A 19620-nucleotide genomic window follows, 5' to 3' on the forward strand; every position below is an offset into this window, starting at 1 on the left:
TCTTTGGATGATATTATGCACTGTAGATGATGAGAACTTCAAACTCTTTTTCTTTTTCTCTGAGAAACTCCTTTCTGATATTGCTACACTGTTTTTCGCTGCAGCATTGGGGGAATTGGTGATCCTCTGCCCATCTTGACTTCTGAGAGACACTGCCACCCTGAGAGGCTCTTTTTATGCCCAATCATGTTGTCAATTGACCTAATAAATTCCAAATTGGTCCTATAGCTGTTCCTTATATGTACATTTAACTTTTCCGGCCTCCTATTACTACCTGTCCCAACTTTTTAGGAATGTGTAGCTCTCATGAAATCCAAAATGAGCCAATATTTGGCATGACATTTCAAAATGTCTCACTTTCAACATTTGATATGTTATCTATATTATATTGTGAATAAACTATAAGTTTCGAGATTTGTAAATTAGTCAATTTCTTTTTTACTCACAATTTGTACAGTGTCTCAACTTTTTTGGAATCGGGTTTGCATATCCTATATGATGTGGTGTGATTGCCTATATATCTTATACAGTAAGGTGAAATGGCTGGGGATGCTGGGATACCCATATATCCTATACAATGTGGTGTGATTGATGGGGTGCCTATGTATCCTTTATAGTAAGGTGGGATTGCTAGGGGTACTGGGATACCTATACATTCCATAGATTTTGGTGTGATGGCAAGGATACATGTATATCCTATACATTGTGGTGTGATGGCAGGGATGCCTATATATCCTATACACTGAGGTGTGATTGATGGGACACACACTGTATATATCCTATACACTGAGGTATGATTGGTGGGACACACACTGTATATATCCTATACACTGAGGTGTGATTGGTGGGACACAAACTGTATATATCCTATACACTGAGGTGTGATTGGAAGGACACACACTGTATATATCCTATACACTGAGGTGTGATTGGTGGACACACACTGTATATATCCTATACACTGAGGTGTGATTGGTGGGACACACACTGTATATATCCTATACACTGAGGTGTGATTGGTGGACACACACTGTATATATCCTATACACTGAGGTGTGATTGGTGGACACACACTGTATATATCCTATACACTGAGGTATGATTGGTGGGACACACACTGTATATATCCTATACACTGAGGTGTGATTGGTGGGACAAATGCTGTATATATCCTATACAATGAGGTGTGATTGGAAGGACACACACTGTATATATCCTATACACTGAGGTGTGATTGGTGGGACACACGCTGTATATATCCTATACACTGAGGTGTGATTGGTGGACACACGCTGTATATATCCTATACACTGAGGTGTGATTGGTGGGACACACACAGTATATATCTTATGCAGCAAGGTGTGATTGATGGGACACACACTGCATTAATCCTATACACTGAGGTGTGATTGGAGGGACACACGCTGTATATATCCTATACACTGAGGTGTGATTGGAGGTACACACGCTGTATATATCCTATACACTGAGGTGTGATTGGTGGGACACACACTGTATATATCCTATACACTGAGGTGTGATTGGAGGGACACACACTGTATATATCCTATACACTGAGGTGTGATTGGTGGACACACACTGTATATATCCTATACACTGAGGTGTGATTGGTGGACACACACTGTATATATCCTATACACTGAGGTGTGATTGGTGGACACACACTGTATATATCCTATACACTGAGGTGTGATTGGTGGACACACACTGTATATATCCTATACACTGAGGTGTGATTGGTGGACACACACTGTATATATCCTATACACTGAGGTGTGATTGGTGGGACACACACTGTATATATCCTATACACTGAGGTGTGATTGGTGGGACAAATGCTGTATATATCCTATACAATGAGGTGTGATTGGTGGGACACACGCTGTATATATCCTATACACTGAGGTGTGATTGGTGGACACACGCTGTATATATCCTATACACTGAGGTGTGATTGGTGGGACACACACAGTATATATCTTATGCAGCAAGGTGGGATTTGTGGGACACACACTGTATATATCTAATACAGCAAGGTGTGATTGATGGGACACACACTGTATATATCCTATACACTGAGGTGTGATTGGAGGGACACACGCTGTATATATCCTATACACTGAGGTGTGATTGGTGGGACACACACTGTATATATCCTATACACTGAGGTGTGATTGGGGGACACACACTGTATATATCCTATACACTGAGGTATGATTGGTGGGACACACACTGTATATATCCTATACACTGAGGTGTGATTGGTGGGACAAATGCTGTATATATCCTATACAATGAGGTGTGATTGGTGGGACACACGCTGTATATATCCTATACACTGAGGTGTGATTGGTGGACACACGCTGTATATATCCTATACACTGAGGTGTGATTGGTGGGACACACACAGTATATATCTTATGCAGCAAGGTGTGATTGATGGGACACACACTGTATATATCCTATACACTGAGGTGTGATTGGAGGGACACACGCTGTATATATCCTATACACTGAGGTGTGATTGGAGGGACACATGCTGTATATATCCTATACACTGAGGTGTGATTGGTGGGACACACACTGTATATATCCTATACACTGAGGTGTGATTGGAGGGATACACACTGTATATATCCTATACACTGAGGTGTGATTGGTGGACACACACTGTATATATCCTATACACTGAGGTGTGATTGGTGGACACACACTGTATATATCCTATACACTGAGGTGTGATTGGTGGGACACACACTGTATATATCCTATACACTGAGGTGTGATTGGTGGACACACACTGTATATATCCTATACACTGAGGTGTGATTGGTGGACACACACTGTATATATCCTATACACTGAGGTGTGATTGGTGGGACACACACTGTATATATCCTATACACTGAGGTGTGATTGGTGGAACAAATGCTGTATATATCCTATACAATGAGGTGTGATTGGTGGGACACACGCTGTATATATCCTATACACTGAGGTGTGATTGGTGGACACACGCTGTATATATCCTATACACTGAGGTGTGATTGGTGGGACACACACAGAATATATCTTATGCAGCAAGGTGGGATTTGTGGGACACACACTGTATATATCTAATACAGCAAGGTGTGATTGATGGGACACACACTGTATATATCCTATACACTGAGGTGTGATTGATGGGACACACACTGTATATATCCTATACACTGAGGTGTGATTGGTGGGACACACACTGTATATATCCTATACACTGAGGTGTGATTGATGGGACACACACTGTATATATCCTATACACTGAGGTGTGATTGGTGGGACACACACTGTATATATCCTATACACTGAGGTGTGATTGGTGGGACACACACTGTATATATCCTATACACTGAGGTGTGATTGATGGGACACACACTGTATATATCCTATACACTGAGGTGTGATTGGTGGGACACACACTGTATATATCCTATACACTGAGGTGTGATTGGTGGGACACACGCTGTATATATCCTATACACTGAGGTATGATTGGTGGGACACACGCTGTATATATCCTATACACTGAGGTGTGATTGGAGGGACACACACTCTATTTATCCTATACACTGAGGTGTGATTGGTGGGACACACGCTGTATATATCCTATACACTGAAGTATGATTGGTGGGACACATGCTGTATATATCTTATACACTGAGGTATGATTGGTGGGACAAATGCTGTATATATTCTATACAATGAGGTGTGATTGGTGGGACACACGCTGTATATATCCTATACACTGAGGTGTGATTGGCGGGACACATGCTGTATATATCCTATACACTGAGGTGTGATTGGTGGGACAAATGCTGTATATATCCTATACACTGAGGTGTGATTGGAGGGACACACACTGTATATATCCTATACACTGAGGTGTGATTGGTGGGACACACACTGTATATATCCTATACACTGTATGATTGGTGGGACACACGCTGTATATATCCTATACATTGGGATGTGATTGGTGGGACACACACTGTATATATCCTATACACTGAGGTGTGATTGGTGGGACACACAGTGTATATATCCTATACACTGAGGTGTGATTGGTGGGACAAATGCTGTATATATCCTATACACTGAGGTGTGATTGGTGGGACAAATGCTGTATATATCCTATACAATGAGGTGTGATTGGTGAAACATACGCTGTATATATCCTATACAATGAGGTGTGATTGGTGGGACACACGCTGTATATATCCTATACACTGAGGTATGATTGGTGGGACAAATGCTGTATATATCTTATACACTGAGGTATGATGGGTGGGATACACACTGTTAATATCCTATACATTGAGGTGTGATTGGTGGACACACACTGTATATATCCTATACACTGAGGTGTGATTAGTGGGATACACACTGTATATATCCTATACAATGAGGTGTGATTGGTGGGACACACCCTGTATATATCCTATACACTGAGGTGTGATTGGTGGGACACACGCTGTATATATCCTATACATTGGGATGTGATTGGTGGGACACATACTGTATATATCCTATACATTGGGGTGTGATTGGTGGGACACACATTGTATACTATACAGTGAGGTGTTATTGATGGAATACCTATATATCCTATGGAGTGAGGTGTGATTGGTGGGACACAGGGACATTGATAGGGGGGGACCACCAGTCCTCTTGTAGAGGGCCCGAGGAAACAGGGGGGCCCATGCAGGTAGAGGGATTTGTGATGAACGACATTTACAGATATCTTTTTCTGGCAGCTGAAAGCTGATCTCTCCCCCTCTCCCTGCTGCCAGCTTTTATCTGCTTAGAAAGACACAGTTTTCCCTCACTAATCCCCCTCCCTGTGTAGGCCCCCCCTCCCTCCCAGCCCTGGCTCTAATGTTAGCTCAGCCCTAGAGTTTGTTATCTTTGTAACTTTGTTTCTCTCCCTGCAGTTCTTCCTATACTCCTTGTCCCAGCCTGTATATTTTTTTCATATCTCTCCCCCTTTGCTCTGTCTTCCTGACACAGTCACAGCTGATCAGCTGCATTACCACAGGGTGAAGAATTTACTGTTACACTGTTCCATAGCTGCCTGTTATCTTGTCCCAGTGCAGTTTAGTGTGCTTTATGTAGCTGGGCTTCCCACTCTTCTCCCCCAGACTGCTTGCTGATCTATGCAACTTTGCTTCTTCTTCTCTACACTGTCAGTTCCTTCTGCATCCATGTATCAAATCCTTTTTTTTACCTATTTACTAACTGATCTCACAGTAGTAACCTCCATTTTTTATATTGTATCTGCAGGTAAGCCTATAATAGGACTTACCTGTAGGTTCAGTGAATATCTCCTAAACTTAGCAGCCGGGGATAGCACTAGCAAGGGCCGGACTGGCCTAGCGGGATACCGGGAAATTTCCCGGTGGGCCGCCGGCCCTGGGGCCACTTTAAGATGCGGCCGCTTTAAGATGCGCCACTTTAAGCATTTGACCGTGCCGCGGCCGCGCTGTGATGGCCGCTGCAGCCCAGGCCCAGCCCCCGCTGCGCACCAGTGACGGATCTTTCCTACTTCAGCCGCTATGAGCGGCATGACGTCACATCCGGGTGGCGGGAGCGGCTGTGTGAGTGTGCGGCGGTGGATCATTCATCTGACTGCAAGTAACTCTGCAAGACGGTAACGGGGGGGGGGGGTGTTGTCACGGCGCCGATCCCTCCCACAGCACACAGACGCCAGCAGCAGCAGCATGAACGCAGGAGGCGTACTGAGTCTGACAGTGACTGAAGGAGCGGAGGCGGAGAGGAGCAGAGCCTGAGACAGCCAGCTGAGCCAGGCAAGAGTAAATGGGCTAGGGCCTGGGTACTAGTACTACAATGCTAACCTACCCCCTCCCCCTAATACAATGCTGACCTGCCCCCCCCATACAATGCTTATCTGCCATGCCATCCCCCCCTGGACCCCCTCCCCCTAATACAATGCTAACCCCCCTCCCCCTAATAAAAATGATGACCTCCTCCTAATACAATGCTGATCCCCCCCCCAAATTTAGGGGGAGGGAGGGGAAACAGCATTGTATTAGGGGGAGGTCATCATTTTATTAGGGGGAGCGGGGTTAGCATTGTATTAGGGGGAGGGGGTATCAGCATTGTATTAGGGCCCCTAATAATTCTGACATCTCCTGTACCATGTCCACACAGCCCCTGACATCTCCTGTACCATGTCCGCACAGCCTCTGACATCTCCTGTACCATGTCCGCACAGCCTCTGACATCTTCTGTACCATGTCCGCACAGCCTCTGACATCTCCTGTACCATGTCCTCACAGCCTCTGACATCTCCTGTACCATGTCTGCACAGCCTCTGACATCTCCTGTACCATGTCTGCACAGCTTCTGACATCTCCTGTACCATGTCCGCACTTTTTCCACTTTTAACTAGAATTTGCTCTTTTATATATAAAGACCTATATGCTTTCATATATGTCTTATCAATATTTAATACACTCTTCAAACTTGCTTTAAAATGCATGGTTTTCCCTTTTATGAAGAAGATAATAATGGCGTTATGCTGTTGGGTCCGTATAATAATGCTATGGGGCTGGTATGAAATTTTTTCCAGGGCTGAATTTTATTCCCAGTCCGGCCCTGGCACTAGCACATGTGAACTGCGCTCTCAATGGCTGGCATACCATCCATTAAGAGAGCTGTGCTGTGACCATGACTCCCGCACGCATGCGTGTGAGTTACATCATCGCAGTTTGGCCAAATGACTGGAGCCCAAGAAACCAGAGAGAAGACCCGAGGAAGATGAAATATTTCTTAGTAGTGACAGCACACCGCTGGAGAGATCTGTTTTTTAGGTAAGATAAATATAATTAGGGGCTCATTTACACAGGTACTCTGGCTATGTGAAGGAGGGGTTTGGGCTGGAGCCACCTGTCATTCTATTGGGATGCAGCGCCTGTATGATCACAGCAACAGGCCCTACTTGGACAGGTGTGCAGGTGAGCGGGCCCGCAATGCACACTGTCTGTGTTCGGGCTGTACACCTGCATTCCCTCGCCTGTAAAATTAGGACCTGCAGCTGTGTTTATACAGATCCAGGTGGCTTAACCCCCTCCCATCCGCGCTACAGCCTATATACGGCTGCAGCGCGGACTCGAATTTTCGGGAGGCCGTTTTTAAACGGCCTCCAGTGACACGCCCCCCCCCCCGCGCGCTCCCGCGAGCGCGCATCGGGGAGAATCTGTGTCGGCCGTGTCCCTTGGACACGGCTGATCACAGATCATGGAGAATGGCCAATCACAGCGGCCATTCACCACGTGATCAAGCCGTCCAATGAGAGATGATCTCATATGTAAACATATGAGATCATCTCTCATCGCCGGCGCTCCTTCCTCACACAGACACTGCAGTGTGAGGAAGGAGGGGGAGCCGACAGCCGCTGGGGACACAGACAAATGTAATCAGGGCACTGATCACCAGTGCCCTGATTACTGAAGGTAAAAAAACCACACACATTGCCCCCCCATCAGTGCCCACAGTGCCCGCCATCAGTGCCCCCATCAATGCCCACAATCAGTGCCCATAGTGCTGCCAGTCAGTGCCCATCAGTGCCTGCTCATCTAGGCACTGATGAGCACTGACTGGCAGCACTATGGGCACTGAGTGTGGGCACTGATGGTGCTGCCCATCAGTGCTCATCAGTGCCGCCCATCAGTGCTCATCAGTGCCACCCGTCAGTTTCCATCAGTGCCATCCGCCAGTGCCCATCAGTGCCGCCTATCAGTGCCCATCAGTGCCGCCCGTCAGTGCCACCTCTCAGTGCCCAGCAGTGCCACCTCTCAGTGCCCAGCAGTGCCACCTCTCAGTGCCCAGCAGTGCCGCCTATCAGTGCCACCTATCAGTGCCGCCTATCAATGCCGCCTATCAGTGCTCATCAGTGCGGCATATTAGTACCTCCTCATCAGTGCCCATAAGTGCCACCTCATCAGTGCCCATAAGTGCCACCTCATCAGTGCCCATAAGTGCAGCCTATCAGTGCCCATCAGTGCCGCCTCATCAGCGCACATCAGTGAGGGAGAAAAATTTATTTTCAAAATTTACTCGCAGAAAATAAGAAAAACTTATTTTTTTTTTTCAAAATTTTCTGTCTTTTTTCTTTTTTTTTTGTAAAAAATAAAAAACCCAGAGATTATTAAATACCACCAAAAGAAAGCTCTGTTTGTGTGAAAAAAAAGATAAAAATTTCATATGGGTACAGTGTAGCATGACCGCGCAATTGTCATTCAAAGTGTGAGAGCGCTGAAAGCTAAAAATTGGCCTGGATGGGAAGGGGGTTTAAGTGCACAGAAGGCAAGTGGTTAAGCCACATAAATGAACCACTGATTCACACTGTACAGACCACAGCACCCATGTGCATGAGCTCCAACACCTCCCCACACACACAGATTTATTTATCAACTCACTTTCATATTTTAGATTTAGCAGGAATTCTGTGAGTTATGCTGTATTTGTGTCTGCAAATAATGATTTTATTGTATTTTTATCGAAATATAGCTTTAATATTTTCTTGGGGGCCCTGTTAGGTAGTCTGTACGGGGCCCCGTGATTTCTATCAGCAGCTTTGGTGGGACACACAGCTATACACTGAGCTGTGATTGGTAGGACACACACTGTATATATCCTATACACTGAGGTGTGATTGGTGGGACACATGCTGTATATATCCTATACATTGGGATGTGATTGGTGGGACACAAACTGTATATATCCTATGCACTGAGGTGTGATTGGTGGGACACAAATTGTATTTATCCTATACACTGAGGTGTGATTGGTGGGACACACGCTGTATATATCCTATGCACTGAGGTGTGATTGGTGGGACACAAACTGTATATATCCTATGCACTGAGGTGTGATTGGTGGGACACACATTGTATATATCCTATACACTGAGGTGTGATTGGTTGGACACACACTGTATATATCCTATACACTGAGGTGTGATTGGAGGGACACACGCTGTATATATCCTATGCACTGAGGTGTGATTGGAGGGACACACACACTGTATATATCCTATACACTGAGGTGTGATTGGAGGGACACATGCTGTATATATCCTATACACTGAGGTGTGATTGGTGGGACACACGCTGTATATATCCTATACACTGAGGTGTGATTGGTGGGACACAAACTGTACATATCTTATACACTGAGCTGTGATTGGTAGGACACACACTGTATATATCCTATACACTGAGGTGTGATGGGAGGGACACACACTGTATATATCCTATACACTGAGGTGTGATTGGTGGGATACACGCTGTATATATCCTATACACTGAGGTGTGATGGGAGGGACACACACTGTATATATCCTATACACTGAGGTGTGATGGGAGGGACACACACTGTATATATCCTATACACTGAGCTGTGATTGGAGGGACACACACTGTATATATCCTATACACTGAGCTGTGATTGGTGGGACACACACTGTATATATCCTATACGCTGAGGTGTGATTGGTGGGACACACGCTGTATATATCCTATACACTGAGGTGTGATTGGTGGGACACACACTGTATATATCCTATACACTAAGCTGTGATTGGTGGGACACACACTGTATATATCCTATACACTGAGCTGTGATTGGTGGGACACACACTGTATATATCCTATACACTGAGCTGTGATTGGTGGGACACACACTGTATATATCCTATACACTGAGCTGTGATTGGTGGGACACACACTGTATATATCCTATACACTGAGGTATGATTGGTGGGACACACACTGTATATATCCGATACACTGAGCTGTGATTGGTGGACACACACTGTATATATCCTATACACTGAGGTGTGATTGGTGGGACGCACACTGTATATATCCTATACACTGAGGTGTGATTGGAGGGACACACACTGTATATATCCTATACACTGAGGTGTGATTGGTGGGACACACACTGTATATATCCTATACACTGAGGTATGATTGGTGGAACACACACTGTATATATCCTATACACTGAGGTGTGATTGATGGGACACACACTGTATATATCCTATACACTGAGGTGTGATGGGAGGGACACACACTGTATATATCCTATACACTGAGCTGTGATTGGTGGGACACACGCTGTATATATCCTATACACTGAGGTGTGATTGGTGGGACACACGCTGTATATATCCTATACACTGAGATGTGATTGGTGGGACACACACTGTATATATCCTATACGCTGAGGTGTGATTGGTGGGACACACACTGCATATATCCTATACACTGAGCTGTGATTGGAGGGACACACACTGTATATATCCTATACACTGAGCTGTGATTGGTGGGACACACACTGTATATATCCTATACGCTGAGGTGTGATTGGTGGGACACACGCTGTATATATCCTATACACTGAGGTGTGATTGGTGGGACACACACTGTATATATCCTATACACTGAGGTGTGATTGGAGGGACACACACTGTATATATCCTATACACAGTGGCGTAGCGTGGGGGGTGCAGGGGGGGCCGGCCGCACCGGGCGCAACATTTGGGGGGGCGCATCCACAGTGTCACTCTGTCTGTCTGACTCTGACATACACAGTTCACACACTGTCTGCGGCTGCCTCCATCTTTAGGTTGGGAGATGTCCAGCGCAGCCGCCCTATGGCTGAAAATGGCGGGTCGGGTGGGGCTGGACTGTGCCTTACCTGTCCATTGGTGTAGGGTGGGGTGGCGTTGCAAGCTAAGCCCCACCTATACCGACTCTCCTCACTGCTCAGTCAGTTTAGCAGCGAGTGAGTCAGCAGCCTGGCGCTGTCACAGAGTGGGTTTTTTTTTAATCACCTGATTAGAGCCAGAGGCTCTAATAGACTTCAGCTAATCCGAGACCCGCTTCCTGATTGGCTGAAAGGCGAACGCATGCCATTGGCCGAGGAGGAGGCGGGAGGACTCTAGGAGACGCGTGGGAACTGAGGAGAAGCCGCCTCTGCAGGTAAGTCTCTCTGCATTGAAAGGGGGGCACGATGATCTCTCTGCATTGAAAGGGGGCACGCTGGTCATTCTGCATTGAAAGGGGGCACGCTGGTCATTCTGCATTGAAAGGGGGAACGCTGGTCATTCTGCATTGAAAATGGGGCAAGCTGGTTATTCTGCATTGAAAGGGGGCACGCTGGTCTCTCTGCAATGAAAGGGGACATGCTGGTCTCTCTGCAATGAAAGGGGGCACGCTGGTCTCTCTTCATTGAAAGGGGGCACGCTGGTCTCTCTTCATTGAAAGGGGGCATGCTGGTCTTTCTGCATTGAAAGGGGGCACGATGATCTCTCTGCAATAAAATGGGGCACGCTGGTCATTCTGCATTGAAAGGGGGCACGCTGATCTCTCTGCATTGAAAGGGGGCACGCTGGTCATTCTGCATTGAAAGGGGGTACACTGGTCACTCTGCATTGAAAGGGGGCACACTGGTCACTCTGCATTGAAAGGGTGCACGCTGGTCACTCTGCATTGAAAGGGGGCACGCTGGTCACTCTGCATTGAATGGGGGCACGCTGGTCACTCTGCCTTGAATGGGGGCACACTGGTATCTCAGCATTGAATGGGGGCACGCTGGTCTCTCTGCATTGAAAGGGGGCATGCTGGTCTCTCTGCATTGAAAGGGGGCACTCTGGTCATTCTGCATTGAAAGGGGGCACGCTGGTCATTCTGCATTGAAAGGGGGCACGCTGGTCATTCTGCATTAAAAGGGGGCACGGCACGCTGGTCTCTCTGCGTTGAAAGAGGGTACGTTGGTAATTCTGCATTGAAAGGGGGCAAGGCACGCTGGTCACTCTGCATTGAAAGGGGCACGCTGGTCATTCAAACTTGTATTTAGATGCATTTTACTTTAATTACATCAGTATTTTCATAATAAACAGTACATGTGCTTAGGGGGTAAGGGTTTCTTTAACTAATCTAGTGGAAGAGACTCAAATGCTAAAATCCCGTGGGTTAGGGGGCGCAAATTACTTGCCTTGCCCCGGGTGCTGACAACCCACGCTACGCCACTGCCTATACACTGAGGTGTGATTGGTGGGAAACACACTGTATATATCCTATACACTGAGGTGTGATTGATGGGACACACACTGTATATATCCTATACACTGAGGTGTGATTGATGGGACACACACTGTATATATCCTATACACTGAGCTGTGATTGGTGGGACACACACTGTATATGTCCTATACACTGAGCTGTGATTAGTGGGACACATGCAGTATATATCCTATACACTGAGGTGTTATTGGTGGGACACACACTGTATATATCCTATACACTGAGGTGTGATTGGTGGGACACACCCTGTATATATCCTATACACTGAGGTGTTATTGGTGGGACACACACTCTATATATCCTATACACTGAGGTGTGATTGGTGGGACACACGCTGTATATATCCTATACACTGAGGTGTGATGGGAGGGACACACACTGTATATATCCTATACACTGAGGTGTGATTGGTGGGACACACACTGTATATATCCTATACACTGAGGTGTGATTGGTGGGACACACACTGTATATATCCTATACACTGAGGTGTGATTGGAGGGACACACACTGTATATATCCTATGCACTGAGGTGTGATTGATGGGACACACACTGTATATATCCTATACACTGAGGTGTGATTGGAGGGACACACGCTGTATATATCCTATACACTGAGGTGTGATTGGTGGGACACACACTGTATATATCCTATACACTGAGGTGTGATTGGAGGGACACACACTGTATATATCCTATACACTGAGGTGTGATTGGTGGGACACACACTGTATATATCCTATACACTGAGGTGTGATTGATGGGACACACACTGTATATATCCTATACACTGAGGTGTGATTGATGGGACACACACTGTATATATCCTATACACTGAGCTGTGATTGGTGGGACACACACTGTATATGTCCTATACACTGAGCTGTGATTAGTGGGACACATGCAGTATATATCCTATACACTGAGGTGTTATTGGTGGGACACACACTGTATATATCCTATACACTGAGGTGTGATTGGTGGGACACACACTGTATATATCTTATACACTGAGGTGTGATTGGTGGGACACACACTCTATATCCTATACACTGAGGTGTGATTGGTGGGACACACGCTGTATATATCCTATACACTGAGGTGTGATTGGTGGGACACACACTGTATATATCCTATACACTGAGGTGTGATTGGTGGGACACACACTGTATATATCCTATACACTGAGGTGTGATTGGAGGGACACACACTGTATATATCCTATACACTGAGGTGTGATTGATGGGACACACACTGTATATATCCTATACACTGAGCTGTGATTGGAGGGACACACACTGTATATATCCTATACACTGAGGTGTGATTGGTGGGACACACGCTGTATATATCCTATACACTGAGGTGTGATTGGAGGGACACACACTGTATATATCCTATACACTGAGGTGTGATTGGTGGGACACACACTGTATATATCCTATACACTGAGGTGTGATTGGAGGGACACACACTGTATATATCCTATACACTGAGGTGTGATTGGTGGGACACACACTGTATATATCCTATACACTGAGGTGTGATTGGAGGGACACACACTGTATATATCCTATACACTGAGGTGTGATTGGTGGGACACACACTGTATATATCCTATACACTGAGGTGTGATTGGAGGGACACACACACTGTATATATCCTATACACTGAGGTGTGATTGGTGGGACACACGCTGTATATATCCTATACACTGAGGTGTGATTGGTGGGACACACGCTGTATATATCCTATACACTGAGGTGTGATTGGTGGGACACACACTGTATATATCCTATACACTGAGGTGTGATTGGAGGGACACACACACTGTATATATCCTATACACTGAGGTGTGATTGGTGGGACACACACTGTATATATCCTATACACTGAGGTGTGATTGGTGGGACACACGCTGTATATATCCTATGCACTGAGATCCTGCACTGGAAAGAACCCACCTGAATTTTATATGAAAATTAATGGATTTGTTATTCTTGACACAGTAATAAATTACGTAGATATTCAGAATATTCTGTAACATATTGTCTGAATAAACGAATCCTCATCAGATTGGGGATTCCATGTCACACACATCTTTACATATATGGGGTGATATACCTGTCCTGTACATGTGTGTATGGAGAAATGGAAGTCTCTGGATAATTACGGATAGATATTCTGGTTTATATTTTAATAATGAGCTGCATCCTCCCTTTGTGCCTTTGGAAATCATCAATGACAATGACATCGGCCGATTATAATGTAAAACAGACAAGAATGATAGAATGCCTCCTATACGATCGCTGTGTGACAGTGCAGCAAGCGTATGGAACAAGGAATTACATACAGTTATAATATATACCATAACGTGTATTCAGTTCGGCTTCATCCACCCAGGCAACAAAATTCCAAAAATTATTTTTGTATAAAAAAAAAAGCTAAAAATCGTGAATATATTACACAAACATTAATGCCGATTCGTTTTGAAAGTGCTTGCAACTTAAAAAGAAAAGAAAAAAAGGACATGACTGAGTTTGTGAACCTTTAAAGCTTTATAAATATATATATATATATATATATATATATATATATATATATATATATATATATATATATATATATATATTTATATATATAGAATACTTTGTGATATATTCATATATATATTTATTTATTTATATATATAGAATACTTTGTGATATATTCATATATATATTTATTTATTTATATATATAGAATACTTTGTGATATATTCATGTATATATTTATTTATTTATATATATAGAATACTTTTTGATATATTCATATATATATATTTATTTATTTATTTATATAGAATACTTATGATATATTCATGTATATATATATATATATATATATATATATATATATATATATATATATATATATATATATATATATATACATATATATATATAGAATACTTTTTGATATATTCATATATATATTTATTTATTTATATAGAATACTTATGATATATTCATGTATATATATATATATAGAATACTTTGTGATATATTCCCTACCTGTCCCCTATACATAGTACATCCTTCCTGCCATGGCTGGGGTCCCAGGTGTGCAGCACAGAGCACACCTTCCATATATGGTCATGCCAGTGACAGCTCTGGGGCAGAGACTGATGAGAGTCAGGGGAGGCAGTGGAAGTGTCATTAAGCAGAGGCAGGGGGAGGTGACACGGTAGCAGAACAGGGCACTATGCCCCTCAGGTTATCTGCAGGGGGAGAACCTGCTGGTGGGAATGGGCTGAGTACTGAAGCTCTCCATGGTGATAGTGTGAGGCTTTGCAGGCATCCTAACCAAAATCTCCACGATTGCAATTTAAAACCAACAGGAGGCGCATCAGGTCAAGCCAATCCCAGCCACACAGGAAGAGAGGACATATGGACACAGGGATGCCTTTCTACCCCTAGGTGCAATGTTCCCACCAGAAGGAGCAATAAATGCGGCCAGATGAGGGAGGAGAACTCTACAGCAACCACAGATGTCACAGCAGTAACCTGGAATCCTCTATATTTAATTTAGGACATCTTGCCATCTACACAAAGAGCTAAAACAACCATTAACACGGACTGATCATGTAACATCATAGCAAGAAACAACAAGCAATAAAATAGTAGAAATACACAAGAGCAGGGGGATGAGCCACTATGCACTAAATCTTCTCTAAACGGATTATTCATAGCAATGCACAAAAATCAGAAACCCCACAACTCATCAGAAATGATCCCTTAACTCCTTACACTGTACTGAAATGTGGATGCTTTGGGGTTCTGCATTTTTACCAGTTATATAATTAGGACTGCTCTATTAATATACTGTATATAAAGAAGCAATAAAATGCTACACGGATGGGAAAAGCCGTAAATTATATACTAAACTCTCTCTACAAACTTCAGTAACGTGATCATGCAGTATAAAATGTACAATGATAGGAAAAATGGAAAACAATATATAAAAGTTAAAAAAATAAAATAAATAAAGCTAAAGCAACTTGAATCGTCAATGGTTAGCAAGGTGCCATGCTGGCATAAGGATGGTGATAATGACACCAACAGAATTCAATGCATCTATTACTTGTTAGTAACACTATGACCTATATGCAACGAATGAAGTCACTAAAAAGAAGCGAGACCGCTAAAATCCACTGCAATAATATTATATGAAGGTCTCATAGTAAAACGTGCAATAAGCCAGAACATCCATAGAGCATTATGAAGCCATTGCCTTTCACTGCGCTCATTTATTTCTGAACAGTTCCTGGAGTTCACACGATAGATAGATAGATAGATAGATAGATAGATAGATAGATAGATAGATAGATAGATAGATAGATAGATAGATAGATAGATAGATAGATAGATAGATAGATAGATAGATAGATAGATAGATAGATAGATAGATAGATAGATAGATAGATAGATAGATAGATAGATATCATTACTCTGTATAGTACAGTAATTTATATATATATATATGCCATCACTACTCTTTAGTACATACAGTAGAGCGATAGTAGATAGATAGATAGATAGATAGATAGATAGATAGATAGATAGATAGATAGATAGATAGATAGATAGATAGATAGATGGATGGATGGATGGATGGATGGATAGTAGATAGATAGATAGATAGATAGATAGATAGATAGATAGATAGATAGATATTACTCTGTATAGTACAGTAATTTATATATATATATGCCATCACTACTCTATAGTACATACTGTAGAGAGATAGTGGATAGATAGATAGATAGATAGATAGATAGATAGATAGATAGATAGATAGATAGATAGATAGATAGATAGATAGATAGATAGATAGATAGATAGATTTATCTCACTACTCCCTGTCTCTCTTTACAGTACATTTTAATTGTTTCGTGCATTTATTTTCACAGCACAATAGTAATATTATATATTGGTGTAGGGGTCTCAGTCACTCCTCTTTAATGGTATATATATATATATATATATATATATATATATATATATAAATATATATATATATATATATATATATATATATATATATATATATATACTTATGTCATAACTATGTCATCACTAATCTTTGTAGTACATTTTAATGTTAAAGTCACCCCAATCATCCAGGGTATATTTTCATTTAAACTGACTCACAGGAGCCACAGACTATTACAGGATTTTAATTATAAATATTCTGATATGTCATTGTAATATATATATATATATAATGCAATGATTAGTGAAATACAAATTTAGGTTGTGGATTTAAGTAGTCCATATATAAAGGCGTATAGGGGTCGGCAGGACCGGGCTATGGACTGGGGGCAGGTGTCACCTTTTCCATGGCATTGCCTGCTTTGGCTATTGCCACCCTAAAGCCCATCGTTACCTATAGAAGTTGGCTTAGCTGGTGACAGGTGGATTGTAGATTTCGGATCTTGCTAAATACTGGTGATATGGATATCCCCGTTAAATAAAAAAAATGGTTTATAGATGATTAAAGACTGTGTTGTCTATCAGCAGATAAGACGACACAAGTTGGCAGTGCCCCTGGTAAAATGATTATGCCACCTGAAGATGTCAGTTTATTTTTTAAAATGCATAAATTTATTAAAAAAGCTCCTTTTTTTATTAATGATATATATATATATATTTCTTTTTTAGTAAGGGAGTGTGATTTAGAGAAAGTTCTGCCTCAGACACCCATACCCGACCACCCTGAGATCAGACTCACCGTGCCCCTGGTCCACGAAGCTGGCAATCGTGTTGGCAGTTGCCCTGTCCCGGGTGCTGTTGCTGTGCAGTCCTCTGTGCCCTTTGCGGGATAGTCTCCTGTAGAGGGACAGCATGTATTCATGGGGCACCACGGCAGCCCTGGCACAGTTGTCCTTCCTAGAGGTGAAGTGGTGGTGGGTATCCCTGTGCGGAGTGCCAGTCTCCAGCGCCCTCCTGGCGGCTCCTTGCCTGTGTGCGGAGGGCAGCACTGCTGCAGCCTGGGGGCTCTGGCCAGCCCAGAGCCAGGCGCTCCACAGCCCTAGACACAGAGCGGCAGCCTTCCTTAGATCCATTTTATCAGTGCACTCTGCTAGGGAATGAGAGACTTGGAGGGGGTTTGATGACTTTGGGAACTCCCCCGTTGCTTTCCTAAGATTGTCTTAATAACCTGCTGCGAGGGGGAGTCAGACAGGTTCGATGGCGCCCTCTAGTGGGTGATAAAGGGTACTGGTGAGACGATACCTGCGGCTGCGAATTTTCCCAGCTCCTGCAGGGACCAGTCATCCTGGAATTTTGGAGGATGACTCAACAGGCTGGCCTTTTCAACAAAACAATGGCTGAAAAAATCCTTATGACTCTTTTATGCTTTTCTTCTTCCCATGCTGGCTTTAGGAATTTTATATATATATATATATATATATATATATATATATATATATATATATATATATATATATATATATATATATATATATATATATAAACACAAATAATATAATACTAATAATAATAATATAAAAAGGAGAAAAAGAAGAAGAATTGCACCCATACAATTTAATCAAAAACGTGCAATCAATATATATTTGTTCTGCACTGGAGATTGTGGGTACAGTATTTTCACTCCTGCAGGCTATTTCTCCAGTGCCGAGTTACAAATCAAAAGACTACAAGTGCTGTGATGTGACTTGTGCTCAACAATTCGAAAACAATAATAATAATAAAAAAATGCATCCATTCCACACTGATTAATAAAAAATGTGCCGTTAATTATTTATTTTTTTGCAATGGAGCCTGCAAAGCATTTTAACCGTGATCAGTGGGTCGCAGGTGCAGTGCTCTCGCTTCTGCAGACTATTTCTCCAGCTGCAGGTCCATACTGGGTTAAGCATCAAGTGACCACCAGTGCTGTGATGTCACTTGTGTGATGTCACTTGCTTTTTTGCAGCCCCTTTGAACCTAAACAAGCATTTAACCCTTGTAGTATGAAAGCAGCCCCACTGCAAGGAAGGATTTTTACTTTCCTCCGGAGATAGACCTTAACTCCTTTTTAAATGACATGCCCATCTAAGACTACCCTATCAAAAAAGTGACAACGCTGCTGAGGGATTTCACAGCAGGATGAACTGTGTTGTCATTGTATTACAGGAAGCATAAAATCAATGGATCCCAGGAGCCTATAGGCAGAAAATTCTGAAGTTCCTCCCCTTCACTTAGGGGTGTACTCACTTTTGATGCCAGGGGTTTAGACATTAATGGCTGTGTGTTGAGTTATTTTGAGGGGACAGAAAATGTACACTGTTATACAAGCTGTACACTCACTACTTTACATTGTAGCAAAGTGTAATTTCTTCAGTGTTGTCACATGAAAAGATATAATAAAATATTTACAAAAATGTGAGTATATATATATAT

The 19620-nt window shown here is 42.9% G+C and overlaps 1 protein-coding gene across 1 annotated transcript in view; it reads right to left on the reverse strand.

The window, feature by feature from the left end:
• GDF7 (growth differentiation factor 7) overlaps positions 1-18284 on the reverse strand; it is a 44349-nt gene extending 26065 nt beyond the window's left edge. Inside the window, exon 1 of the mRNA XM_082249858.1 lies at positions 17948-18284. Coding sequence (XP_082105984.1) covers positions 17948-18281 — 334 coding nt within the window. The 5' untranslated portion in view covers positions 18282-18284. The remainder of the gene's footprint in view (positions 1-17947) is intronic.
• Between the last annotated feature and the right edge of the window lie 1336 nt (positions 18285-19620).

Source organism: Pelophylax lessonae (assembly GCF_965119305.1).
Source record: "Pelophylax lessonae genome assembly, chromosome: 3".
NCBI lineage: Eukaryota > Metazoa > Chordata > Amphibia > Anura > Ranidae > Pelophylax > Pelophylax lessonae.